Source organism: Castanea sativa, chromosome 9 (genome assembly GCF_040712315.1).
Source record: "Castanea sativa cultivar Marrone di Chiusa Pesio chromosome 9, ASM4071231v1".
In the NCBI taxonomy this organism is placed as follows: Eukaryota; Viridiplantae; Streptophyta; class Magnoliopsida; order Fagales; family Fagaceae; genus Castanea; species Castanea sativa.
In genome coordinates, this window is record NC_134021.1 from 10,575,359 (window position 1) to 10,603,051 (window position 27,693).

Sequence of the window (27,693 nt, forward strand, 5' to 3'; positions counted from 1 at the left end):
TCTGTTAGTATATGAAGTCATTTAAGCATTTTTTTAAATTAATACTAATCAAACAATAAAAACTTTTAATAATATCTTATGAATGTTTTCATTTAAAATTTTAATATATAAAGAACATTTAAATGATATAGTTTATTAGCTAAAAAATTTATGAGAGTGATATGATTGGTTAGTTTCACATCAATAGCAAAATAAAATAAACAAATTCTTAATTATTTTTTAGTGATAATGTAGTTAGTAGAAATTTTACTACATATAAGTCTTACAAATCTATATAATATCTACAAATTAGTATAGCATTTCGGTCGACTTAGGTCATTTTGTTTTACTTCGGTCCATTCATTCAACTAGGTCCAATTCAGTCAATTTTAGTGCACTTAGGTCTATTCGGTCCACTTAGGTCCAATTTGGTCTATAAATTCTACTACTTATAAGTATTATAAATCTATATAATATTTACACATTAACGTAGTATATCAGTCCATTTAGGTTTATTCGGTCCATTTTAATTCATTTCAATCCACTTAGGTTCATTCAGTCTACTCTTGTTTAATTCAATCCACTTTAGTTCATTTGGTTTACTTTTGTCCATTTAGTTCATTTCGATTCATTTTGACTAATTGGGCCTTAAATTGATTCTTTTCTGTAGGTCAATTTTTTAGTTTTAAGTTTTTTTTTTCTTTTTAATTTTTGGGTTAAAAAAGTATGATATTTTATTTTATTTGAGCCAAACTATTTAATTTTTGACAAAAATTACAAACAAAATAAGTATTAGAAATTAGAGATATGGACCCTAAAAAAGCAATAAAAATAAGAAATATTAAAAAAAAATATTACCTTAAAATTCAAGTTCCAATAATATAGGTATTATATTTATATTTGGAAAGAAAAAAGAAATTCTACCATTCTAAACTTATAATCATTTATATTCAATGTAATATATTGCATTTGTTCCTTGGAATAGAGGCATACAATTTTTTATAAATATTTTGGATATGTTCAAATTAATCAACAGATTTTAGTTTTTTTTTTTTTTAAAGAAAAACTTCTAATAACATCTTCTCCATTTATAAAACAACAATATAATTATGTAGTTTAAATATTTTTATTATATATATATATGTATGTATGCGTATGCATGCATGTAATATACATTATATCTTTCATTGCATAAAACTTATAAAAATAGAAAATACTTTAAAATAATACATGCACTATTTAACCTACAAATTTTACACGGTATTCTCATAAAATAATTTCATTACATTTTCTTTCGCATCGTGTGAGTTTACAACTAGTTTCTATAAAACTTAGTGCTACTTCCATTCCATTGCCCTTTTTTTTGGTGTGTGTGTAAGTCAGCATTCATTTCAATTCACTACAAAGAAGTAATAGGTACAAATGAGAGTTGTATTCGGTCCCAGCACCCCCTAACCTGGTTTTCGTCCCAACAATCTGGAACAAGTAACTCAAAAATAATAATAATAATAATTACATTCTGAGATGAACTTCACAATCAAATGTATTAGGAAATCCTAAGTTTCAAATATGAAGCAAATGATACTATTAAATACTGTCATTGGCGTATGGTAATTTCACAGTAATGACCCATCTTCATTTGTATATGGCAATTGGAGGATATAATAAATCCAATTGAAATTATACCACAAGGCATCATTGCTATCCAAGCTGCATTCCTTGTTACCTCAGGAGACTGCAGAATCCATCCTACTCATACTGCAATTACTACCAGTAGGACTCAACTTGGAGGTTGCACACTAAAATGATACTCTAAAGTTCTCAACGAAGAATGCTGCGAGCTCAAGTACCTGAGATTACATATGCAACAATGGAGTAATTATTAAGTGAGAGAGCACCATGATGACAATAAAATCCAAGGATTCATTGCCCTGGGAAATTTTAGCAATTACTAAATCTAGTTATACTTAGTTTTTGCAAACCCAAATGTATTGTCTCAAATTTAAATCTGTGCATCACAGCTAGTTAATAGCTAAGAAAAATGGCTTGCATCACACCCCAGGAACCAACAAGCACCTATATGAAAATCTGCAGGGGACTGGTTACAAATCGTAGCGTCATGCAAGTGCTTAACATTATATTCAAATGTATCATTAGGACTACAATCTCTCTCACTCTCTCATCAAAGGCTAGAAATGTTAACTTTACCGAGTTACAATGGCCTTGGTTCAATCTGACTTCTCTATCTCTCGAAATCTCGTATCCCATTCCCGGGCCTCGTAATCTTGCTCAATTAAGTCCCTGTCAGTGCTGTAGACAATTCGATCCTGCCCTATGACTGTTCTCTGGGCCATGTCCCGAGCACTAAGGAGCTGGACAATAAAATGATAATTAATCAAAAAAAAATTTATAAGGAAAATCCAACACACAGATTAAGACAATGATGTCATTCAAGTCTAAGACCAAGTCCCACAGCACAATTAAATGTATAAGCCCCTATAAATAAAAATGAGACTAAAATTGTATATCAGTTGTAGTAATAATGGATGCACATGGCCGTTTTTTCATAAACACTATTCACATAGCATTAGGTAGATGGAGATTTTTGGACTTGGTACAACCTTTTATTTAACCACCTGACACATCAGCAACAAAGAGAAAGTCTTTAACCTTTCTTTTTTTTTTCTTTTTTTTTTTTGGCCCCCTGGATAAACACTAATGCAGTTACCTTCCGCCTTAAGGAGACATCAGGCGATTCAAGTGCTCGAGCACGCAGTTGCCTGGCTTGATTTCTCTTTTCTATTTCAGCATTCCTATTGCGAACGATAAACCACCGGACCAAAGGAATTGCAAAGAAAGAACCAGCATAAATCTGCAGAGTTATCATTCAATAAATAGATGCAAGCAAAGTTAAAACAACATTTGATAACATTGCCCAAAACCAAAGGCATCAATCTTATCTTTGCAGAAAAATGAGTGACACCAACACAATAAAAAAAAAATTTAAAAATTGCTAAAAGAATACAATTTCAGCAAGTACTTGGATATGATTTCACCAGCAAACAACTTTTTTCTCATTAATTATAAGTTTTATACCATGAAAGCATGTTTAGATTCTCAATAGTTGAAGAAAGCCAAACGTGGATGTGGTGAATCACAGATTCCATTACTGGATATGTAAAATTGCTACAAAGGACAGATACAAAATTCAAAAATTGCAACCCTCGGAACCGCCAGCACGTCAGTGAAGTTTGCTTGATTGGTAACTGTAATTAATTGCAAATTTTAGATACCCATCAAATATGGGAGCAATGTGATAATGCCACAATGATATTTGTTAAGAACTTGACAAAGCACAAGTGTTGTTAGCCACCAATTTTTAAATGCAATAATATTACAAACTGATTACAATGGATACCTTCTTTTTGTGCGTATGTGCGCTCACTCGTGTGTGATAACAGACTAGAATGAATACTTGACATCAAGTGAATGGATACACAAACACAAATAACAGAAATCCATAATTATTCACCAAAGAGTAAATCGATCAAGCATATTTCTCTTGCCCTAAATAACTCAAGGACTACTTTGACCTTTCCTCTAAAAACAAAATATAAATCACTCTCTCACTGTAAGTCATTAGATTCTTGGACAGCACAATCACAGAAAGCTGCTTATTCATTTTGAATTCGAGACAACAAATCATACCTGAAGGAGAGGAAATATGTCAGTGACGAATTTAATCAACCCGTTAGGTTTAACTGCAATATCCCTTCAAATAGAAACAAAAATAAATAAATAAAAATAAGGTGGGGATACTAGAGCAACATATAGGAAAAGCAACGAGTAAGAATTATTCACAAGATATTTGTACTTACTTCAACATGGTTCCAAGAATAATAATACCAAAAAGGTTAAGTCCACCTAGACCAATTACCATTGCTCTTTCTGAAGTGCTAGTTTTGCTGCAAAGCAGAAAAAAGTATCCATATAATAATTGAATCACAGATGGAAAATTTTACCACATAATTGGGGGGGACAATAAAGAACCTGAATTGCCATTTCCTCTCATTGAAAAACTTCTCAATCCCTCCAATCCAATCAGTCCATCTTCTTCCCACATATTCCTTTCGTCCACTTCTTTGAGAAGAAGCTGTACGCTGTAGAGACGGAAAACGATACAGAATATTTCCCTGCATTAAAAGAAAACAGGTAAATGTAAACAAAACCTTTTCATGCCAGATAACAAGATGTGTGAAAATCTCACAGGTTGCAGTATCAGCATTAAGATATGAGGGCATGCATATCAACACTACCCATAATACAAATATAATTAATGTGATGTAATATCATAGTTTCTTAAGAGATGAAACAATCCAAGGTCACAACAAACTGCATTCTGCAGACTTCTTCATATTGACACATATATTATCTGGACAAGAGAATAGAGACCATATAATTTTATTCCAATAAATTGTTCTAACATACCTCTTCATCTATTTCAGGTTGACCATCAAACCGCAAAAGAACAGGTAAGATGTATGAATCATCATTCTGGAACCAACAAAAAAAGGAAATAAGTTAAAAAAAATAGCATATATGCAATGTAAGAACTGAATGACTGATATTTTCAATTAGTCTATTAGGAGTTTATTGATTGATGCCACGTCCAGGAATGATAAAAAAGAACATTAAATATGTAACTTAATATTTGACAACTTGAATAATAGAAAATAAAAGATAGATAACTTAGAAATCAGTACCAAGCAAGAGAGAACAAAACTAGAAGTCAGCACCTAAGGTTGGTTGGAGTTAGCACCAACCCATTCGACAAATTTCAAGAGAAACTTTATTAAAACAATCAAATTGTTAATTGTTTCTGTAGGAATACAATATTGTGCTGAAATATGACTTAAACCTGATTCTAATTGAGTTAGGAAATCATAATTTTAATACCTTGGGAAATCCCAATTATTGAATTACAAAAATAACCTTGACTCTAGAAAATTAATAAAAGACCAATACCCTAGTTAACTTTAAAAAAAATTATAATTGACCAATAAAATACAATTTTGACTTCCAAAATTAAATAAAACTAAATTAAAATAAAATATAAATTTGTGCTTCCCACATCAATATTACAGAATTGAACAATAAAATACAATTTTGACTTTCAGAATTAAATAAAACTAAATTAAATGAATGTACTAGCACTCCAAATTCAAGGGCAAAAAGAACAAACACATAACTCATGACAAATAGGTTACACCAAACATGAACATACCGTAGTAGCCCCTGTACTTTCTACGTCAAGATATGGAGCAAGTTCTTCAGCTGTGACAACACCACCATTGGAGGATATGTATTGCCCAATCTGCATATGCATATTAAGGAAAATGATTAAATTATTGCATTCTTCTTCCCTTTTCATTTTTTATTTTTCCAAGTTCTACATTCCCATGCAGACCTATAATTATATCTTTCCTTTTCTCTCCTTTTTCTTTACTACAACTCACGCCCCCCATAAGAAGTCAAACCTGTAACCTGACCCTCAATGCCTTACTTATCCAGAGAGGACACAATTTGGTCCAAAGAACATTGGCACCTTTTTTTTCAATTTATTTATTTTTTAACATAAAACAATATATTATTATCTGTAATGTTTTTGTGTGTGCATGTGTGTCTTTGAGAGAGACAGAGAGATTCCATTGGTCTAAATTATAGGATTTGATTTGAATTTGAGGGGTTATGGATTTGATTACTAATTTAGTTGAGTTCATTTCCTTCCTTATTTGATGTAAATTGGGACTATATATAGACAACACTAATTGGTATGTCGATTTTTTATGAATAAAATTCTATTAGAGATTTTCCCTAGTTTGGCGGTAATGCCAGGAAACTCTTAAGTGGTGAAGCCTAGAGTTCAGGCAGCTCCAGGTGCTAAAGATTAAGGTTGGTGTGTTCTTTATATTTCTTGCACACAAGCTCTTTTGAAACTTTGCATCAGAATAACTGTCTTAACTTTCCAATAAATATCATCACTAATTATATCCCCGCTTCTTCTTTTTTGTTTGATAGGTTATTTTGGCCTCACTAAACTGCTCTTTTTGGAATGAGACACACAAAGAAAATGGAGGTATATCATAACACTCAAGAGAGGGAAGAGTTTACTATAAAAAAATCTAAATGATATATGACTTTGACAAGGGAAAAAACTAATAGCAACACCAACAACCAATGGGCTTATATAAAATGTTAAAAGCAACAGACAAATTAAGTGCTCAAATATTACCAACTTCCATCTCTCTTCTTCGATTCCTTGATTTGGATCACCATCCCCAAACACGAATGAGAATATCTAAAAGATAATCATTTATAAAGTGAATATATTTTCTTTTATCAACAGTAGGAGATAGCCAGCAACAAATAAAAATAAGACTCCCTTTAATCACATACAGATTCAATGAAGTTCATCTTGTTATCATCTGTTTGTATTCTTCGCCTCCTATAGTAATAAGGATCCCAGTACCTTGATAAAATAAAACAACAAAGAGGTTACATAAGGCTCTTCAACATTCAAGTGTTCACTTGCATGAAACTCAATTTGAAAGCCAATGTTCATCCTTTTCTAGACAGAAATATCATATATACAAATCTTTATCCTCAACTAATATCATCCATTTACCCCCAAAAAGTCTAATAAGAACAAATAAATTTATGATCACCAGTTCGCCACAATAAAAACAGCCAAATGATCCTCACATGTATCTCTCCCCAAAAACACTTCATCAGGGAGACATTTAAAAGACCACTCTCACATACGCATGAATGATTAAACATTCAAGCTTGCCATTATACCATATTATAAACACCAGACAATACCAATGAGCAAATCTCACAATAATTTTTTAATAACCTTAAAATTTCACATTGTGATCCCCTCAAATACCATTTGTCAGATCAACTGGACCATTTGAAACTAAATGGCCAACCAGTCAACCCTTGCCCCTGCATTTACATTCTTATGAAATGCAAGATCTTTAATACACCCCTCAAAAGTCTGAAAGTACAAAAATATTACCAGAACAGGTCTGCTGGACTGAGGTAAAAAGTAAATCCCGAGTCATAGGATCGGCCTCCACGTCTTCCACGACTATCATCTTCACTGTCAACAAAATTCCACTATCATTGTCTTCATATTCAAGGGGTTTATTCTTCTTTTAAAAAAAAATGGACATCTTATCAAGATAAGAACATATGAATGATTTGAAAAACTAAAATTCCAAAGATTACCTTCTACTACTAGAAAGAAGTGCAATAATCGTGGTATAAACAAGAACAATTGAAGCAATCAGTGCAGTACCAAAGGAAACCCTTACTAGATACTCAGTCGTGGCCTGTCAATTCAAATTTACACCAAGCACAAGTTAAAATAAAATAAACCATTATTTCCTAGTAAACCTAATCTCAACACCAAAATAGTAACAAGAATCAACACCTTGGCCTTCTCAAACAAAGGCTCAACTTTGATTCTAAATGACTTGGCCGCAAGCTTTGTGCGATAATCTTTCGGGAAAACATAGAGCACGTCACCCTCGTCTGATACCTGTTAGAGACCATCTTGAAAAAACAATTGCAATCACGAAATCAAGAACTCCAATACTATATCTAACCAAGCAAATGTACCACCACTCCCAACTTAGACTCTACACATAATCTAACACTCCATTTATTGCCTATCAAAAAAGAAGAAGCCTTATGCTCTGTATGTTTCAGCAGAAAATGTATTCTTCACTTTTTAATGTTTGGTAAGACCGTATTCCGGAATGTTATATACTCGACAAATCATCACAAATAAACTCCACACCACAAAAAAACTCTCCCATTAGTAACTTCTCTCTCTTCACCTCCACTCTCTTTGTTCACAGACCGACCAACCATTGACTATCATTGACTGACCATTGACTTTCCCCCAAATTACTTCTTTTTTTTTTTGTTATCAAACAACTCACTTTTCTCACTAAATTTTTTTCTTAGATGCAAATTTTGGGGTCTGTAATAAATAGATAATATTTCCCATTTGGAGCTTGTTTTCACGAATGAAAGTCTTTCCTCATATAATTGAAAATGATTTCAGGCTCAATTCCAAGGTAGCAACCAAATACAGGAAAATGAATCAATTTATCCTTCTATAAACTATTTTTAGTCGAAACGAACAGAGAGTTAAATTCAAATACACAATTACACAAACACATTTCACATTTCACATACATACAAAAATGTGAGTGTGTACCTCCAAGAAGCCATTGGTGTCAGAAGCAAGCGCTTGCAAGGCCTTCTGAGCTTCATTCAACTTGAGGCCAGCTCTGCTCGCCACGTCACCGATGGTAACTCTACCTCCGCAAGCATCGATGGCGTCCATAGCTCGCTTTCTCACATCGGACGGCAGCTTGTCGCTCTCCACCGCACCTCCGGGCCTTATCGTCGAAGAAGCGACATCGACGCTGCTGCTCGCTTTCGCAGCTCCGGCACGTGACAAAACCCTAGGCTCCCGAACTTTCCAGGCGATTCCGAGAGAAACTGGTGGCGTTTGAAATTGGATTGGAGGTCTAGGGGAATTAGAGGGTCTTGAATTAAAGTAGAGGCCACAATTTGGTGATATTGTGAAGCATGTGGAAATTGAGGCCATTGAATTTGAAACCTTTTTTTGTTTTGTTTTTTTCTCTCTAAGTTTTGGCCATGGAAATGGAAGAGATGGCTTCGCACAGTTCTTTACTGAACTGAAGTGGTGTCTCTGGGCTTGTGGTTCAGAATAGGTAGGAGCTTTGGATTTTTTTTTTTCTTGGATTGAGCAAAAAGCCTAAAAGTCAAATTTTTAAATACTAGATAAGACTTTTTATTTTTATAAATATATATAAATGTATAATTCTTTAAAAGTTGTAATAATTAATTAAATATTAAATCGAACTTGTGTACCTTCAACCTACCCAATATTATTATCCACAGATTTTTTTTAATAATGTTATACAATTTTTCTATATAATTATGTATAAACAAACGTACATAGTTTTTTTTTTTAAAGGATGTACTCAATTATGTACAACTAATATATACAATTTTTGCATATCAAAAAAAAAAAAATATATATATATATATATATACACACAATTTTTTAAAGATTAAATTCTTTTGTATATCCCGTGTACACAATTTTTAAGCATGTACACATTTGATATTGTAGGGATAAAATGCCCAAAAGCGCATATTGGGCCATGGGTTTTGTCCGAGGGTGTTCTTTTGTTCGAGGACAAACGAGAAGGGGTGTCTCCTCGGCTAAACGAAGCAACGGCCAGATGTTACTACTTTTTGTCCAAAACAAATTTCCAGAAGGTCCCATTGATGAAGATACGTTTCATGGAAGCACAAAGTAAATGAACAGTTATAAAATATCTAAGGGAAAACTGCTGCTACAGCATTGAATGCTTTGCATCTAAAACTCTGGTCGCATTAATGAGGAAGTGATGTCTGAACAGTGATTTTCAGTCTTACAACTACTATCCAAAAACTTCCGAAAGGCGATGATGAGACAAATATCAGCACTATCAATCTAGACCTACACGTGGAGGAAGAGAATGAGAACAAGAAAGAGGTATAAAATAGAGAGAGATCCCTGAGAAAAATGGATCGGAGAAAAAAGAGAGAAAACATTGTAAATTGAATATTTGTAATTTGTTTTTAAGAATGAAGAAATATAAGAACCAGCTCCTCAGCTTGAGTCCGAGGACAATTTTTCACCATACAAACTAGTTCATCATTATCATTTTGTGATCTTGGGCCACTACTGTTGCTATCTAAGCTCATAATAAAATAGATTTCAAACCCACTCTCTACAAATTTATTGTATTGGGCTCCTTGGAGCTATTCCCTTTCTATAATTGGATTTAGGTGCAAATTGTGTCCTTACATATACTATTCAACGAATATAATGTTTCAAAGAATGTAGTCAATGTACAATTCTTTATATTAAAAATACACATTTTTCAAAAAAATGTATGCAATTTTGTACTTTTAACGTACACAGCTTTCAAAGAACCTATATAATTTTGTATATTCAATGTATATAAATTTGTACATTCAATGAAAGATTGTACACGGTTTTGTATATTCAACGTACACAATTTTATACAATCAACATATACAAATTTTCAAAGATTGTATACAATTCTATATATTCAACTTATACAATTTTTAAAAATATACATAATTCTATAACTTCAATGTACATAATTTTTTAAAGGATATACACAATTTTGAACATTTAAAGTATACAATTTTTTCAAAGAATGTAGACAATTATGCATACTCAACATACAATGTACACAATTTTTCAAAAAACGTACAAAATTTTGTATATTTAAAGTATACAGTTTTTAAGAATGTGCACAACTTTATACATTCAACCTACACATTTTTTAAGAATATACACAATTATTTACATTAAACATATACATATATAATTTTAAAGAATATACACAATTTTATACTTGCACTAGGAAGTCCATATTACGTCATACCCGTTAAGCAACACTCCTTTATTCGAAAAATCAAACTAAAGCAAGAGCCTTGTAGCTCAAAGTTAGCATTTTCTGGTGTGTCTATAACATCTAGGGTTCAATCCCTCTTCCTCCTCCTCCTCCTAACTATCAAATTAAAAAGAAAAATCAGTGAATAGCTCAAACTCAAAAACCCAACCTTCTCTACAAAGTCCATAAACCAATAATATCTCACAAGTCCTTTCAAAAAAACAATAAAAAATAATGTCTCACAAGTCAGTCGAGAAAACTCACACCCCAGTTCAATTGCTCATAAGCCATTGCAATACCTACATGAAACTTCCTCTCCCAAAAGAATCCCCTAATCAAAGATTTGAAACTAACCAATTTGGACTGCACCCTTCTCCTTAGACTACCTAAACCCCAAAGCTAACCCGAGCCTTGAATTACATCAATAACTACTAATAAAAATACAAGACGTATAGAAACCTGGCTTAATCAATACTTAATTCTGGTTAAAACACCTTCAAACTACTAATAAATTTTCACTATGTGAATCACAAAGGACAAAATTGTGATAGATGAAAAACAAAACTTAGAATTCAAATAAATATCGATCAAAATTGCTAGGCCTCTATTGTCTAAACAAGATAATTTTATGGTTGAATCAAATCTCTAACGTAGCATATGGTCCCTTCTAGCCTCAGATTTTGCTCGAGTCCCTTCCAAATATGAATCTCCTTCCCCAATCGGAGATCACTAGCATTCTTGTCCGCCAACTGACTAGCTTGCTGTAAGTTGATACAACCATCAGACAATGACAACATGGTAACAACTTATTAGATCATGGAAGCAAATGTGAATCAATAAATTACCTGGCATATACCGAGTACCAGAGCCACTGAGAGCTATGACCAATCGAGACCCAATCTCCAGGAAGTTGGAATGCAGTTTGTTCTCCTCCCAGTGGTGCAAATTGCCCCAAGTGCCTATACCTTGAATTAAAACCATCAAAAAGTTAGCTACATTGCGAGGATAATCTCCTGCCTACCTTGTTGTGAAATTGGATGGATAAAACAGACACGCATGCATGCGCACACACTTATTTCATATAGATTATTGTGCTGATAACTTGAGAGTGTAGAAGTAAATACACTTTGTACACAAATTATTAAGTGCCTTGCTCCAATACAAGTGAGAGCTGAGACATAGCTGGGTCAGCGACTCAGTATAGAGACTTGAAAATTCCAGAAATAGCAAGAAAAAGATTCAAAATACTTCCATAGCAAACCAGTCAAGATGACTTAACATAAAACTAGAACATGACTAGTTCGACACTGGCAGGTACATTAATGTAAAACAAGATTATGACTAGTTAGGTGCTGCCAGAATTCAACTTTAAAATGTATTGTATATAGACATGTCTTTTGCTATCAAAACCTCAATTTACTATTCTCCATCTTATGTTCAATCACCTGTGACAAGTACTACTAGTTTTTATTGACCGTGTTAATTCTGATGTTACAGCTTGCATAACGCCATACATATATTCCATATTGCAGGGAAAATAAAAACAAAAAGTTGTGCAAAGTTCAGCTTGTACCTAAAGGGATGAAACCGATGACGTCCAGATTCCCTAAACCTGAGAGGACCTTCAGGATTCTTCTCACACTGTTCCATGCGATTGAAACAGTCTGCAAGGTAGTTGCCTTGTTGATAAGCAACCTAGAATATTACAAGGACACAAGAAGTGAGAATGTTTTTTAGCAGGAGGTCAAATAGGTTATGCGAAGGAAACTAATTCAAGTACCTGAGCCGTTGGAGGGAGATTTTTCATCTGAGAGTCCACTTCAGTCAGAGCTTTCTTAACGTTATCAATTTCAATGGGCTTGTTTTGGTCATTCTCTTGAGTATTCTTCAGCAACGCAGCAAAATTTTTCATCTTTTTCTTCTTCAAATAAAGCTTCACTTGAGGGTACCTCTCCAGGATGTCATCCATAACATCATGAAAATCCTTTATATTTAAAGTACCAGCTTTATTCTTGTCTGCTTTACTGAATATGGCGGAAATATCTTCCTGAAAACAAGTTGGCAATAATAAATTAAAGATTTACCAAAAAAAATCTAAAGAATTATAAAATGTCTTCCTATCAGTTGACTTGGCGAATAAAAGATATTCATGATAGCTTGTGATTAAATGTATAAAGACATTAACAAAAATGTATGTAAATGAGTTGGCACTTGTTGAATCCTCAATTATAAATTTATTGTAAACTGTTTCTTTACAAAGTATTTACAAGGACTAAATGTGTTTATTTGTACATAGGTGAACAGCTTCCTTCTTAGTTCAGTAAACTGTTAGGGAGGAATTCTCTTAAACAAAATTGAGTTGGGAATTGCATATTGCTCATTATATGTACTAGATATTTTTTTTGGGGGGTGAGGGGGGAGAAAACAAAAGAAAGAGAAATGACATAGCAATTGTTGTACACATTTTTCATTGGTAAATTGCACACGCATCCTGTAGGTCTTGAACCTACACCCCACCCCCCTTCCCTTCTAATGAATTATTATACACAATTTTGAGTGCTCTCTATACTCAAAAATACACAAATAAGTCAGGTTGTAGATATCATACCATGACTCTGCGCTGGTTCACTGTTGCACAATCCCCAATGGCATATACGTTATCACATCCTTCCACCCTCAGCCATTCATCAGTAGCTAACACACGCCTGTTAGTCTGCTCAAAGGAATAGAACTTCAAAAAATTAGAATTTAAAAAAAAAAATACAAAGCTAACACCAGTTATGATTGGAAGTGAAGGGAAAAGAAATCAGTGTAGTTTAAGAGCAACACACCTGACCAATTTGCTTCATGAAATCCGCTATTTCAGGGCGAGTCCCAATACCAGTTGACCAGACAACCATTCCATAAGGTATGTTTACAACCTCACCAGTTGCTCTTATTTTAGTAGATATTTCTTTATCAGATACTTTTACGACCATTGATCCTGTTTTCACATTAATACCATCTCTTTGAAACTTTTCCTCAGCAAATGCGGAAATTCTCTTGTCAAACCTGTAACATTAGCAGCAACTGAAAAGCTTTAGAAAACAAACAGAGAAAGAAGCAAGGGCTTTAAGCAATTACACATAATTAAATTAAAAATGTGAAAAAAGCAATGTGCCATACATGTTCAGAATATGATCGCCTGCTTCAATGAGGGTGATTTTCACATAGTCTTTACTTTGAGGGTATAACTTGACTAAATCATCATAGACATAGTCATGAAGCTCTGCAGCAAATTCCACACCAGTTGGACCACCACCAACAACTACAAAATGCAAAATCCTTTTCTTCTCCTCTTCACTTATAGAAGGAAGGCTTGCCCTCTCAAAAGCATCAATCACTTTCTTACGGATTCCCAGAGCATCATCTACTTCCTACATGAAGTATTTTATTTTTTTAAGTTATAACAGAAACTTTAGATGAACTGCTAAATAAAAGAGTAAAATGCTGCCAGTATATTTTAATTTTCACTCCAAGTGAAGATACCTTCAAGAAGTGGGCATGCTCCATAACCCCGGGGGTGTTGAATGTATTTGATTGGGCTCCCATGGCTATCACCAGGTAGTCATAGTCTAAAGCAAATTCTTCTTTTCCATCAAAATTTTTGTCTTGACTAGATTGACAATAAACTTTCTTATTCTTTGCATCAATCTTGTAACATTTAGCTTCCTTGAAGTGGACATCATAGCTTTTCTGCCATGTCAAATCAAAGAAAGGTGTCATCTAAATAAATCTAGTTTCCCTGGAAAATGACTAGCTCAAAAGGCTTAAATTGCATGACAATTTATATAATCATAAGCATTCAGCTTTGGGCAGATTTGAACTATATTAACAATATTATACACATGCATACTATACCATACAGACACAACATGATACGGAAGGATAGGAAATTATACAAATGACTTGCTCCTTAATAACCATTCTAGATAAAAGACTCATCCCATTCTCATGCAACGATTTTTTTTTCCTATTTGAACTTGACTTTGTAACATACAATCTGATATAACAAAGTAAAACTCAAGCATGTTTTTAAGGCTACAGAAAAATTTATGACAAATGTCAATTGAAACGGATGTAGATGGCATAGTCATTTCATATCTCATTCATTTAAGATTACTTTCTTGGTAATACTGCGAATGGGTTCAACAATGCTGCGTGCTTCCACTGTGCCACAAGTAACACTAGGTAACAAAGGAGTGAACGCAAAATAATTACGAGGTGACACCACATGAACATCATATGAGGGGTTTTTCAATTCTTTCAAAAAGCTGGTGCCAGCCCATCCAGTTCCAACTACCACCACCTTCTTTTTCTTGAATTCACCTTGACTTGGTTTAGCATACATAGATTTTTGTCTAGCATCAGAAAATGCCATAAGACCTCCACCACTGCAACAAATAGAAGGTCCAGATTAAGGGTATGAAAATTCAATTATAATAAGATAGAAAAACAATTAAACCACGTAGCAACTAGAGTGGGAAAATACAATTTGATAATAACAACAATTGAGGAGGAAATTTTTTTATTCCATTTTTCAAGATCCAGAAACCAGCATTAAATAGAAATCAATCAGAGATAGTAGTCAATAGTAGTAGTTATTGTCGAGTTTTTAGTCTGCAGTTAAAGATGTACAAATACATAAAAATTAGGAAAACAGTCAAATAAAATTTTAGTATCATTAGTTTGCAATGGTTGTATTCACCACAAAAGTCTCCTAGCTATTGACCCTGCTCTTTAGATGACAGTCTTTCATAATGCAAAATTTTTGGACAAGAAATCATGAATCAGTCACATAATGTATCACCAATTTCTTTTCTTTTATCTTTTTAGATCAAAGTCTCCAGACTAAGTTGAATTCTATAAAACACACAATACAAAGCACTTAATTATGAATTGGTATAATAGTTTTTCTTCTTGTATCCAAGTCATGTATATCATGCAAGTCAAACTAGATTTGATTTAGTATTTCCTTCAGCTTTTAAGGGTTTGTTTAGGTGTTTTGGGAGCATAAAAGCACATTTTTAAAACCCAAAACTCCGTTTCGCAACAGCATCTCCTCATAACTCATTTGAAACCCAAAACACCTCTTATCCAAACGAACACTATATGGGCAAAGCAAGAACCTGTGAACAGGATTAAGGCCTGACTAGAGACTGCCATATGATTTGCACAACGTTTAACAGTATATATCAATTTTTATTCATCACACCAGATCAAACAGTATATATAAAGTTTAAAAAAAAAAAAAAACAAGGACTAGAAATAAAATATCAGTAATTTCTGGAATCTGGCATATAGATTGGACAAAGCTAACCTCTCTAGATGAAACATAACACACTTTTTCTCTCTTTTTTTCCCTTATACACAGGGAAAATCCTATAACAAACCCATAACATAATATGAGGGAGTAAATTTTTTAACTTTACATGTAGCGCACACACACAAATCTAGTGAACTTGGTATTAAAAATTGTGTTTTGCATGCTATATCTTAAACAAATTCAATGAGTTTGACCTGTATGACACTCGATAATTGAAAAAAAGACACAAAACATAAAAATAACAACAATGACAACAACAACAATCTTTTCCATCAACTTCAGGAACTGCAAAGATTGTAGTGAACACGAACCTTAAAAAACAGGCCATTCTAATAAGAAAAATAGTACTAAAAGTGTTAGAAACTACTAATAAAATATAAAGATCCCATGAATGCAAAAAAGCATTAGACCTGACGGCAGTGACGGCACAGACAACAAGAACTCTACCGAGCATGGGGTGAGTTTGAAAAACCTTTGGAAACCTTTGAAAGAAAGAGTAACCACTCATTGTGAAAACCCTTTATTTTTCTTTTCCTTTGTTTGGTTTCAAAGGAAAAGAAAGAAAGGGTTTTGCAACAATGAGAAAAAGAGACAGTAACGATGTAGTGTGCAATTTATATATATGTAAGACGAAGAGGCAATGCCTGAGGAGTAACCCTCACGCAACAACGTAATAAACATTCTCAGGGTTTTGTGGGGGGTTTTAGTTTTTATTAATTGATTAATATTATTATTATTTGGGTTTTTATTTTTACTCTTTAGTTCTGTTTGACTTGTCAAACTGGGCAGTAAAACTATTTGAAACGAGGTATAACGGTGTAATAAATTTTTTTTTTAACAGAACGTGGTGTAATAAATTGGGAAAGGATACTCTGTTTTTTGTGATAGTGATACAGTATCTCTAAATAAGCCTAAAATGAAGGAAGCAGATTATTTTGATTGTTAATTTAGTATAAACTTAAAAGTACATAGTTTTGAGTGAATTACATTTTCGTTTTTCCATAAAAAGTTTCTTAAAATAGATTACTAATATATGCCCTAAGGGCACACGTTAGTAAATTTCTTGACATTAAAGTGATTAAATTAATATATATTATTATGGAGGTTTTATTTCTAAAAAAATTATGGTTGTTGTTGGGGAATTTTATAGGGTATTTATGGTGGTATATTCACTGCTCCTGAAGTGCAATCAACTTGGTTCATGTGATAGGAGGGAGTTACCCATTAGGCAAGAAGTATTTAATTATTGACTTTTGGTGGGATTTTACTTCATTCTCTAATTATATCACTGATTTTTGCCAATAAAGAATACACTACTCCCTCTTACAGTATAAGAGCAGGTTCTCAATGAAATTTATGGAAAGTAAAAATAAATAAATAAATCCATTCATTTTTATTTTTTTGGGGGGTAAATATAGATGCAACAAACTAAGAAAAGTTAGGGACAAGACAAACATTAGAATCCGTGAGATTTCTCTTACAACACACCCTCGGGATAGGGGGAACAAAAAAAAACTCAAAAATCTAGCTGAAGAGATTGCCTTAAGAAAGCCGAGGCATTTGCACTTTGGTTTGCTTCCCTGAAGGAATGCACAATTTGAGAGTTAGGCACCCTTTGCAAGAGTGACCTGCAAATCATTCACATATGTATAATGTATTCCATTCATGAATAGTATTAATTGTGTCCCATTGCAACTTCGCCGCCTATGGATTAGTTCTCTATCTTGCCCTACTCATTTGCTTGGCCTTCTATTCGCATGTTTTGAGTTGATGTTGTGTTTTAACTTTTAACTTTTTTTTATATGGATACAGCTTAAGTCCAATGCATCACTGCACTAGATACGATACGATAAGATGCAAACACATTTCACCTTTTGATACATAGTCCAAATATGCTAACTTTTGTTAAATGAATTTAGCAATTTTTCTTTCCAAAAAGCCAGTAGTTGAAGAAGATGCAACTTCATCAAATTGTTGGGGCCCTTTTATGGTATTTCCAATGTTTTCGGGAGTATAAGAGCTAATGTGTTACTAGTGTTCAATATAACGTGAATAGCCAATGTGACAACATTATTATTACATGTAACTCTCTTAGTGCCGATCCAAAACATTAAAAAAAATAATAAAAAAAGTTAAAAGATGAGTTATATGTTATCATGTGACGTGGCAAAACCTACCGACAAGATACTATCATTTCCTTGTGCAAAGATATAAGGACAATAACCAGAGACCATCTAAGCAGCAAGAACATGATAAAACTAGGACTAATGAAGTTTAGTTCGGAATTCCAATGACTTTGGCACTATTGGTATTCAAAAGAAAAAATGAAATCTATAACTGGCATAAGAGCAACCACAGTTGTCACTATGTAATTAACACAACTAAGAACTGCAAAACATGAAGTTGATTCAAGTTTAGAAAGGCTGATGTATGTTTAAGTGTAATTGAGTTGTAAATAACTAAGTATTTCCTCTATCATTAAATTATTATCTGTATAGAACCCAGTGACATTGGTCATCATACATGAAAATATTTGACAAAGTGATTATTTATCATAGAGACATAAGGATTTTTTTTTTTGGTGGCAATAATAGACAATACATATGCGACTGCAATTGCAATTGCAAGAACCAACACAACTTGAGGTTATTTACAAATTTAAAAGCCTCCCAAATGTTGCCTCAAACTCAGCTTGAATCTCTCCAACAATGAATCTTCTCATCCAATCAGATACAACCAACATCCTTGTATGCCAGCTCAGTTGCTTGCTAAACATAGGAAAGAATTATAACAAATCAGATACAATCATGCACACACTATTACTATCTCAAAAGACAAACACATGTAAAAACACCAGACGCAGAAGATAATTACCTTGCATATACAGAATACCAGAGCAATGAGTGCCGTGGTGGCGTGGCCCATTGAAACCTAGTCTCCAGGTACCTCTGCAGACTGCAGCTGCCTGCTCTCCTCCAAAGGGTTAATTGCCCAGAATGCTTGTTGCAGTCACAAGTTGCCAGCACCTCATTGGTTAGGAAGGGCCAAAATAAAGGATGGGATCATTCAATTGGACTGGAATCATTCAAACAAAGTGCAAACCAGCAAGGACTTCAATTGCAATTCAGTTTCTGTGGACTTTAATTTGCCATAATATTTGCAATGTTTTTCTTCTGTTCTTTGTTATCTGATGTTTCTAAAGTCACAGCAGCAATAAACTAGGAAATAAGACCAATTAAACAATTGGACTGGATCTCACTTTCCACTTTCCAGTATAGTCATCGAATACCTTAATGATTCATTTAAATACAAGTATTTAAAAGGAGTGATTTGCTAGAAGTATATTTCTTTCCTCCTTTTAAATATTCCTAGGAGCATAGCTGTCCAGGTGCTTTTTTATTTATTTATAGTTTTAATGGTTTAAACAAATAAAGGAAAAAATAATTATATGCTCTACTGGTGAAATTTATGAATGCATTTGAGTTTAATTAATATGTAGATTTGAAATGTTTAGGTGTAAAATCTCATTTCAAATCCATAAAGCAGCCACCTCAATACAAAAAGATGAAGTAAATTTGTGTCCCATTATTTGGATAGCAAAAAGTCATAAATCTACTTCAAATTAACCCAAACAGCCAAGGCAGTATAGGAAAGCCATGTACCTGTACAGTAGCAGACAGACTCTTCACGTGCAAATCCACATGAGAAAGGAGTAACTTAAACCCTTCAATATCCACTTCCTTCTGATCATTTCCCTGGGGTTCTTTCAACAGATCTGTCACACCCCTCAGATGCTTGCTTTTTAGATAGAGATCCACTTGAGGGTACCTTATGAGGATGTCATGTCATCTATCACATCTTAGAATTTAATTAACAGTTAAGGTACCAGAGTTGTCTTTGTGAGGAGCTTTTAATATCCTCGTGATGTCTTACGAATGACAGAATAATATAAAAAATGTGATATAATTGTATATTACAAATATCAGTCTAGACTTCAGAGACATGGTAAAGATGTTAGATATCTCCTCTAAGTTCATCTCAAGAAACAATAATTTAGACACCATGTATGTTACTTTAAGACTATCAAAGGTTAATATACAAGATATTATAATCACCACATTCCTAAATCTCTGATGACTAAGACAAAAGAGGACATTTTCCTCATTATCAATCAAGAATTTACAATTGTTTCCAAAAAAATGCAAGAACTGAAATCAAAACCCTATTTGAGAGATGTTGATATACTCAATTACCAATAACATTGGATTGGTGCCGCACAAAACTTCTTGCATTAGCAAGTCCATCCATCAACCTATTATATGTAGCAATATCAGGTATGAACCCCCTATCCAACATCTCATCCACCACCACTTCCCCTTCCTTCTTCTTTCCCTCTCTTGTATAACCAGACACCAAAATACTATAGGTCATTCCATCAGAATCCAAACCCTTGCTTGAAGCCAGCAACCTCAATCTATTTGCCTCCGCAGTTCTTCCCACATCACAAAGACCTTGAAGGAGACAATTAAAGGTCACACTGTCTGGAATTATACTCTCTTTAAGCATCCTCTCTGTCAGTCTAAATGCTTCATCAATTCTCCCTAACTTCCTCAATCCTTCAATCAAAGTAGTACAAGCAATCAAGCTTGGAACATTTCCTTTCCCCCATAACTCATCCACAACCTCCAACGCTCTACCTGCACTTCCCTTCCCGCAAAGCGACTCCATTAGACCATAATAATCATACCCATTAGGCAACACTCCTTTTCTCGAAAAATCAATCAATATCTCACACGCCTCCAAAACCCGACCTTCTCTACAAAGCCCATCAACCAAAATCTCACAAGTCACACTCGAAAACTCACACCCCAATTCAATCATCTCATAAGCCATTGAAACACCTTCATTGAACTTCCTCTCCCTAAAGAACCCCCTAATCAAAGTGTTAAAACTAACCACATTTGGACTGCACCCCTTCTCCCTCATCTCCTTAAACAACTCCAAAGCTAACCCGAACTGCGAATTCCTACAATAACTACTAATCAAAATATTAAACGTATACACATCCGGCTTAACCCGGTCCTTAGTCATTGTATCAAACACCTTCAGTGCATTATCATGCTTCCCACATTTCACAAACCCATGAATCAAAATATTATAAAGCGCAACACTAGGCCTCCCATCAATCAGTTTTTTCATAGATTCAAAGGCAACAACAGCATCGTCCAATTTCCCAACTCTACAATAAGCATTTATCGAAAATCTGAATATGGGTTCGGTTCGTGGGCAAGAGAAAATACCGTCGGAGCAAGGGCAGGGATTGGAGGCGAAGAATTGGAGGAGGGAGGAAAGGTCGGCGAAGCGGTGAGAGATGGCGAGAGTGCGAGCCATCCACTCGAAAGTGGAGTGGTCGTGGCGAAAGGAGTCGATTGTGGAGGCCCAGTTGAAGATGTGGAAGTCGAAGTGGGTGAAGGAAGGGTGGTGGTGGAGCTTGGATTTGAGGAAGTGGAGGAGATGGGTGGGAGTGAAGGGATGGGTGAGGTGGGTGGTGAGGTAGTGGAGGAGGTGGGTGTGGGTGTGGGTGTGGTTGTGGTGGTCGGAGAGAGTGAGAGTTGGGAGTGGGGTGACATGGGTTGGTGGTGGTGGTGGTTGTGGGATTGGAGAGAGTGGTGGTGGCGAGGAGATTTGCAGAGCTTTTTTGGAATTGGCATTTAGGAGCTTCTTCAAACCCATTTCTCTTGACAATTGGCAGAATCAGCCAACATCACTACCACGTTTCGTAATGGCGGGATGCTATACGGGGCGAAAATGAAAAATTAGCCATAATTTTTCAATTATAATTTTTCAATTATATAGTTAGTAGGTCCGGTTCTCAAACTATATTATTTAGTAACATCTTGAGTCTCAAATACTTGATTTTGGCCTTATAAATCGAGTCTTTGAGACTCGATTTTTTCAGTTTGATGTGGCGCTTTTTTCACGTAGTGTCCATCTGAAACTCGAGTCTTAGAGACTCGAGTTTTATACCGAGCATTAGAGACTCGATTTCTGTGCTCTGAGATGCCACGTAGACGCCACTTGGATCTCGAGCCTTAGAGACTCAGTTTGCTAAAAGTGAAACCGAGTCTCAGAAACTCGATTTTTAAATGTGGTTAATTATTACTCCACGTGGCAATGTTTGGGTCCTATCTAGTTTTGTCTAGGTCTAGGTCTAAGTCTCTCGAGATTCAGCAGAAAAGCAAAACCATACAAGCCCTCTCTTAACTCTCTCACTTAGCAGACAAGCAAAACCATACAAGCCCTCTCTCAAAACCATTTAGCATACCCTCTCTCAACTCTCATACACATTCAGTAGCAAAACATTGCTCCTCTCTTAACTCTCATACAATCCCAGCAGTACATTTGCACATCCTCATTTCAGGTAAGGGTCTCCTCACTCTCTAGTTGGTTGTTTAGTGTATATAAGTGCTTTACAAAGTGTTGCTTGCATTGAATTTGTCATGACATTTCCTGATTATTTGTTTGTATTAACCACTTTATATATAAATATGTATATATTTATATATACATATATATTTTTTATTCATGATCCAGGAAGTCTTTTTGCTGGCTTTCGGTGAAGTTATCTGCTTCCTTTTCTCCATAATTTGGATTAAATTTGAGTTTGTATATCACATCTGGTATATTTGACTGTATATTAATGCCTTGATTTTGAAATTAGATGATATGTCTAATTTTGATTGCTTATGATCATATTCACATTAGTGTTTTTTTTTTTTTTGTCTGATGAACCCTGCTCTATGTTATTTCATTAATAGTAGTGTAATAGGGTATGCCATGAATTTTCTAGCACTGGAATGATGATGTTACATAATTGCACTCATTCATTTGCACATCCTCATGACTTTTGTTGTTTGGTTTGATATTTTTATTTATATTTTTGTTAGAGCTGAGTTGAAATTTTGTAATGGGGGTGAGTTTTTTCTTTAGTTTTTTTATTTTTTTGAGTACGAAATGATAATGATTGAGTGTGTTTGTATGTGATGTGGGGTGAGTATATGCAATTGTGGAGTAAGAAGTTGTAATTTTTGTACTTTTAGTAGATAGAAAAAGTTTTGTAATTGATGTTAAATAAAAGAGATAAAATATGTCACTAACATATTATACTTGACTCTCTAATTGGTTCACAATCTCTGAAGAATATTGATATAAATGTATACTATGGTGGACCCCTTGACAATCCTGGAGAGATTGACGGATTCCCATTTAAAGGGCCGGGTATCGAATGCTACTACATGATGATACGTCGTAAGTTGAAGACGTTGAATGATTTGAAGAGGAAAATAATGGATGAATTGAATTTGAACCCTACTTGGTATGACATCAAGATTATTTATCGTTACCCACAAGAAATCCTTCATGAACAGATAAATTACGGGTATATGGTGATCAAAGAAGACAAACATGTAAAGATGATGTTTAATATGATCCAGAAAATGCCCCAAGTAAATGCTGCTGAGTTGTACGTAAGTTCGGAACCACTTGCAGAAGTTGATACTGAGGTGGTGCAACAAACAACTACGTCTTTACAATTTACAGCCCTAAATGATGGATGCACTACAATGGGAGGGTATATAATGGGAGGTTATAAGCTCCCATCTCAAGATTATGTTGTCAATACTGGTGAAACCCTCCATCCTCAAGAGACACATTTAAAGGAGGAAGACGAAGACGAAGACGAAGATCATGCCGCAAATGATGGTGAAAATATTGATGATGTGGATGAGTAAGAAGAGAGGATTGAGCGAGGCGACTTTGAGAACGATATGGATGACCATGAAGTCGTTCCCAATTTTGAAGAGGAAAATATGGAGTACCATGATGAAGGTGATGCAGACGATGATATTGACGTCCAGCATGATACAAATACGACCATTGCCTACAGTCCTCCTGCTGACTCATTCTACGCAAATACTTGGGAAAATATGGTTGATCCTTCACGTCTTCAGATACCATTTGTTTCTACTTGGGAAGATGAGATGCATTTTTGTAAAGGGTTGACTTTTGTAAATAAAGAGGCGGTGAAGCGTGTACTGATAATATACGCAACAAATGATAATAGAAATATTATAATCCGGAGGTCGACCAAAACTAAATTGTGCGCCGCATGCGTTGACGACAACTGCAAGTGGTATGTTGGGGCATTCACGAAGGCTAAACTTAATGGTCTGTGGATGGTCACGTCTTATGTGGGTCCATACACTTGTATACCTTTTAGCCTGCGAAGAGACGGTAAAATTATGAATTCTAATTTTGTTGCATCAGAAGTTGTGGGAAAATTGCGACAAAATCACATTACTCGTATTGATGAGCTCTAGGACATCATACATACTAAGTATAAACATGAGCTTTCTTACTATAAAGTATGAGACGCAAAACAAAAGGCAATTACTAAGATATTTGGGGATTGGGAGGAGTCTTACCAAATGTTGCGAAAGTTGTTGTTGGCATACTTGGATCAGGATTTGGGTACCCAATACAACTATCACACCATACCTAGGCCATACAAAGGTACTACGTTACTGCGCTATGTATATTGGGCATTCGCTCCATGCATTGCTGCATTCCAATATTGCAGGCCAGTGATCAGTATTGATGGGACTCATTTGTATGGTAAATACAAAGGGGTATTGATGATTGCAATGGCAACCGATGCTAACCAAAAGGTTTTGCCTCTCGCCTTTGCTGTTGTGGACAAGGAGTCAGAGTCTAGTTGGGGGTGGTTTTTAGAGTGTCTCAGGACTTCGATAGAGCATGTCATTCCTGACAAGGGCATTTGCATTATTTCTGACCGACATAAAGGTATCAAATGCGCCATATGAGAGTGGCCTAGAGGGAGGGACGGAACAGAATGGGTATTTCACCGATATTGCCTTCGACATGTTGCTAGCAACTTCAACAAACGCTTTGATGACCCGACTCTAAAGGCATTGGCCTTGAAAGCTAGATATGCGACTCATGAAGCTAAATTTGAGTCCATAATGCAAATCATTAAGGAGGTTGAGATTAATTTACTAAGGGTTGTAGACCCTACTGATCGCTATGTTGCACGTCATATGCCATACACATATTTAATGAGTGAGAATTTGGACAAATGGACCCAGTCACATGATGGTGGAAGACGTTACGGGGCAATGACAACCAATATCTCTGAGTGCTTTAATGGGGTACTTAAAGGTGCCCGCGGTTTGCCCATTGCGGCAATGGTTGAGTTTACTTGGTGCAAACTTGTTACATATTTCCATGATCGACATAAACAAATTACTTCTGATCTCTCTCGAGGTAAGGTGTGGAGTGATTATGCAATGGAGATCTATAACAAAAATGCGCAGAAAACCGCAAGACACATTCTGAGGAATTTTAATCATGAAACTGGTGTATATCAAGTGGTTACCCCATACAACGGCCATAGAGGTGGAGGGGGAAACCACAGTCATGAAGTGCACGTAATTGATAGAACATGTGGTTGCGGAAAGTGGCAAAACTTGAAGATCTCTTGTTCACATGCAATTAAAGTTCTTCAAGGTCTGCACCTCGATGTGACCAGCTATATTGACCCATGTTACAGTTTGAACAACACCATTCACACATATTCACATCATTTTGTGGTGCCAAAGTCAGAGTCATTGTGGAGGGACGTTCACAGTCCATGGTGGGTGCCTGACCCACAGCTGTTGCGGGCCAAAGGTCGTCCTGTGCAGTCAAGAATAAGGAATGAAATGGATGGGGTATGGCGAGAACGAGGAAGCCGAATGGAAGATCCGAACTTGAGGGAGATTCAACCGAGGCAGCGATGTGGAGTGTGTCATCAAGAGGGGCATAAAAGCAGAAGCTTTCCCAATTCCCGTGGGGCTTTGACAAGTGGTAGTGCTACAAACTAGGCAAGTGCCCTCACTATTTTTATATAATATGCTCAGAATTTCATTTGATTTTTGTTCTTCGCATTTGGAAACTAATGACCGTATTTTCATGTCAGGCGAGCAGAGACTCGATTTTGGAATGGCATTGTATGTGGGACTTGTGGTTATCTTTTGTATGGACAAGTGCTAGGCAACTATGTAGACTATGTTAATTTGACTTAGTTGTTATTTTGTTTATGGCTGAATATTGTTGTAATTGAACTATTTTCTATCCATTGTACTCGTTACATTAGTTGCGTTGTGCAGTTTTTGCCTATAATGTTAGCAATGATATTACTTTGGCATTAGTAGCAACTACTTTGGCAAGTTCAACCACAGGGGGCCTTGTTTGAAGCGATGATAGCTAGTATTGAATGTTTTTGTGTGCTAAGAGGGCAACTATAATGCCCATGAATAGTAACTGTTTCAATCCGATTGTTTGCATCTGATGTACTCTCCCTTTGACTGGTATCATATGCTTGTATCTAGTTGTTTACTGTTGCCCATGTGATGTGTTCTGGATCTAATTTACTGCTATAGGGGAAGGGAAAACTAATTTTGGTTTACTGCTGCAAGAGTAGCTGCAAAAAAAAAAAAAAAAAAAAAATCCAGTGGAAATCGAGTCTTTGAAACTCGATTTCCATTAGGTGGCATATTCGTAAATAAACTGCGAGACCAATTTACAAAAAAGCCACTGAAAAGGAAATCGAGCCTTTAAAACTCGATTTCCTATGGAAATCAAGTTCCAAAGGCTCAATTTCCACCGGAATATATATATATATATATATATATATATATATATATATATATATATATATATATATATATATATTTTTTTTTTTTTCCCAATTTGAGAAAAGGAATCGAGTCTCTGAAACTCGATTTCCACTGAAAATCGAGTCTCTGAAACTCGATTTTCACTGAAAATCGAGTTTCAAAAGCTCGATTTCTACTAGAATATATATATATATATATATATATATATATATATATATATATATATATTTTTTTTTTTTCCCCAATTTGAGAACTAATTTTAGAACTCTATAAATAACAAAACTATGAAATTAATCTATCTTAAACTTCAATGTTTAATTTCAAACTTCTAGAATTAAATAGTTTAGTTTAAAAATTTTAAAATTGTAAGATTTTTTCCATCTCGTCACCACCTTAAATCATAGGCCTGCCCTCTTACTGGCCTTATACAGGGCCTATTATCATAAAATTGGATTTTTGTATAAATAAAATCATGCATATATTAATATTAGGTGGCCTAAGTTAAATACTTGAGTTGGATTGAAGGTTGATGTAACTCAAGAAGTTACAACATATAAAAATAAATATCTCAAAATTGTATACATCATTTCTTTGTCACACTTTTGCTGCTTGTTCCTTCAGCCATAATTTGTCAAATGACCATTAATATAATTCCAGACTTTACAGTTGCAAATAGAAAACCTATACATACAATCTTCCATTGGAGACTCTTGCACCAATACAATGGTTTTTTTTTATAGGTACACCAATACATTTGATGATAGCAAAAAAAAAGAGACCATAACTTTTTCAAGATGCCTCAAGACAGTTAACCACAAAATCAGCTCCATATATTGAAAGTGGTTCAAGCCTCCAACGACCATATGTCGATAAACTCACATCATAACCCACACCGCCAGATAAAATCAATCATTGGCTAGAAAAGTTACTGATTTCGTCATCTTTTGGAGGTTCATATGGCGGCAGGTTTTCAAGTTCTGCTTCAGCAGCAGCGAGATTCTCTTTAGCTTTAATGATTCTTTCTTGACAA

General features: G+C 34.8%; 3 protein-coding genes across 7 annotated transcripts; all 3 read right to left on the minus strand.

Moving 5' to 3' along the window:
- Positions 1 to 1,469: 1,469 nt before the first annotated feature.
- Positions 1,470 to 8,832, minus strand: LOC142610848 (uncharacterized protein At5g03900, chloroplastic). The gene is made up of 14 exons (XM_075782802.1): positions 8,273 to 8,832; positions 7,478 to 7,585; positions 7,273 to 7,376; positions 7,061 to 7,144; positions 6,436 to 6,508; positions 6,272 to 6,337; positions 5,264 to 5,353; positions 4,468 to 4,533; positions 4,030 to 4,172; positions 3,858 to 3,944; positions 3,688 to 3,751; positions 2,708 to 2,851; positions 2,188 to 2,351; positions 1,470 to 1,829 (listed from the first exon to the last, which is right to left on the minus strand). The coding sequence occupies exons 1-13, from the start codon at positions 8,666 to 8,668 to the stop codon at positions 2,208 to 2,210; spliced, it is 1,569 nt and encodes a 522-aa protein (XP_075638917.1). The 5' UTR covers positions 8,669 to 8,832; the 3' UTR covers positions 1,470 to 1,829; positions 2,188 to 2,207.
- A 2,180-nt stretch (positions 8,833 to 11,012) lies between these two features.
- LOC142611313 (external alternative NAD(P)H-ubiquinone oxidoreductase B3, mitochondrial-like) lies at positions 11,013 to 14,973 on the minus strand. The gene is made up of 9 exons (XM_075783422.1): positions 14,725 to 14,973; positions 14,091 to 14,297; positions 13,728 to 13,978; positions 13,394 to 13,613; positions 13,171 to 13,275; positions 12,343 to 12,609; positions 12,136 to 12,257; positions 11,408 to 11,527; positions 11,013 to 11,323 (listed from the first exon to the last, which is right to left on the minus strand). Exons 1-9 carry the CDS (start codon positions 14,950 to 14,952, stop codon positions 11,236 to 11,238), a joined length of 1,608 nt encoding a protein of 535 aa, XP_075639537.1. The 5' UTR covers positions 14,953 to 14,973; the 3' UTR covers positions 11,013 to 11,235.
- Positions 14,974 to 18,383: 3,410 nt separating this feature from the next.
- Positions 18,384 to 21,725, minus strand: LOC142609647 (uncharacterized). Of its 5 annotated transcripts, none has more exons than XR_012839643.1 (4): positions 20,181 to 21,725; positions 19,590 to 19,755; positions 18,802 to 18,953; positions 18,384 to 18,695 (listed from the first exon to the last, which is right to left on the minus strand). XR_012839643.1 is itself a non-coding variant. In XM_075781286.1 (2 exons), exons 1-2 carry the CDS (start codon positions 21,658 to 21,660, stop codon positions 19,730 to 19,732), a joined length of 1,506 nt encoding a protein of 501 aa, XP_075637401.1. In that variant the 5' UTR covers positions 21,661 to 21,725; the 3' UTR covers positions 19,197 to 19,729. The 5 variants fall into 5 exon arrangements, 1 of the variants encoding a protein (XP_075637401.1); XR_012839642.1 differs by having other exon boundaries at positions 18,802 to 19,002; XR_012839640.1 differs by having other exon boundaries at positions 18,802 to 19,123.
- Between the last annotated feature and the right edge of the window lie 5,968 nt (positions 21,726 to 27,693).

Excerpts from the sequence above, each read along its gene's own strand:
- LOC142610848 (XM_075782802.1), bottom strand. The coding sequence starts at position 8,668 with ATGGCCTCAATTTCCACATGCTTCACAATATCACCAAATTGTGGCCTC. Across the intron at positions 7,377-7,477 it reads CTTTGTTTGAGAAGGCCAAG|GCCACGACTGAGTATCTAGT; the intron begins GTGTTGATTCTT and ends TTGAATTGACAG. Across the intron at positions 5,354-6,271 it reads AAGAAGAGAGATGGAAGTTG|ATTGGGCAATACATATCCTC; the intron begins GTAATATTTGAG and ends ATGCATATGCAG.
- LOC142609647 (XM_075781286.1), bottom strand. The coding sequence starts at position 21,660 with ATGGGTTTGAAGAAGCTCCTAAATGCCAATTCCAAAAAAGCTCTGCAA. Across the intron at positions 19,756-20,180 it reads GCACCAATCCAATGTTATTG|GTACCCTCAAGTGGATCTCT; the intron begins GTAATTGAGTAT and ends CATCCTCATAAG.
- LOC142611313 (XM_075783422.1), bottom strand. The coding sequence starts at position 14,952 with ATGTATGCTAAACCAAGTCAAGGTGAATTCAAGAAAAAGAAGGTGGTG. Across the intron at positions 13,276-13,393 it reads TCATGAAGCAAATTGGTCAG|ACTAACAGGCGTGTGTTAGC; the intron begins GTGTGTTGCTCT and ends TCCTTTGAGCAG. Across the intron at positions 11,324-11,407 it reads TGGTACTCGGTATATGCCAG|CAAGCTAGTCAGTTGGCGGA; the intron begins GTAATTTATTGA and ends ATCAACTTACAG.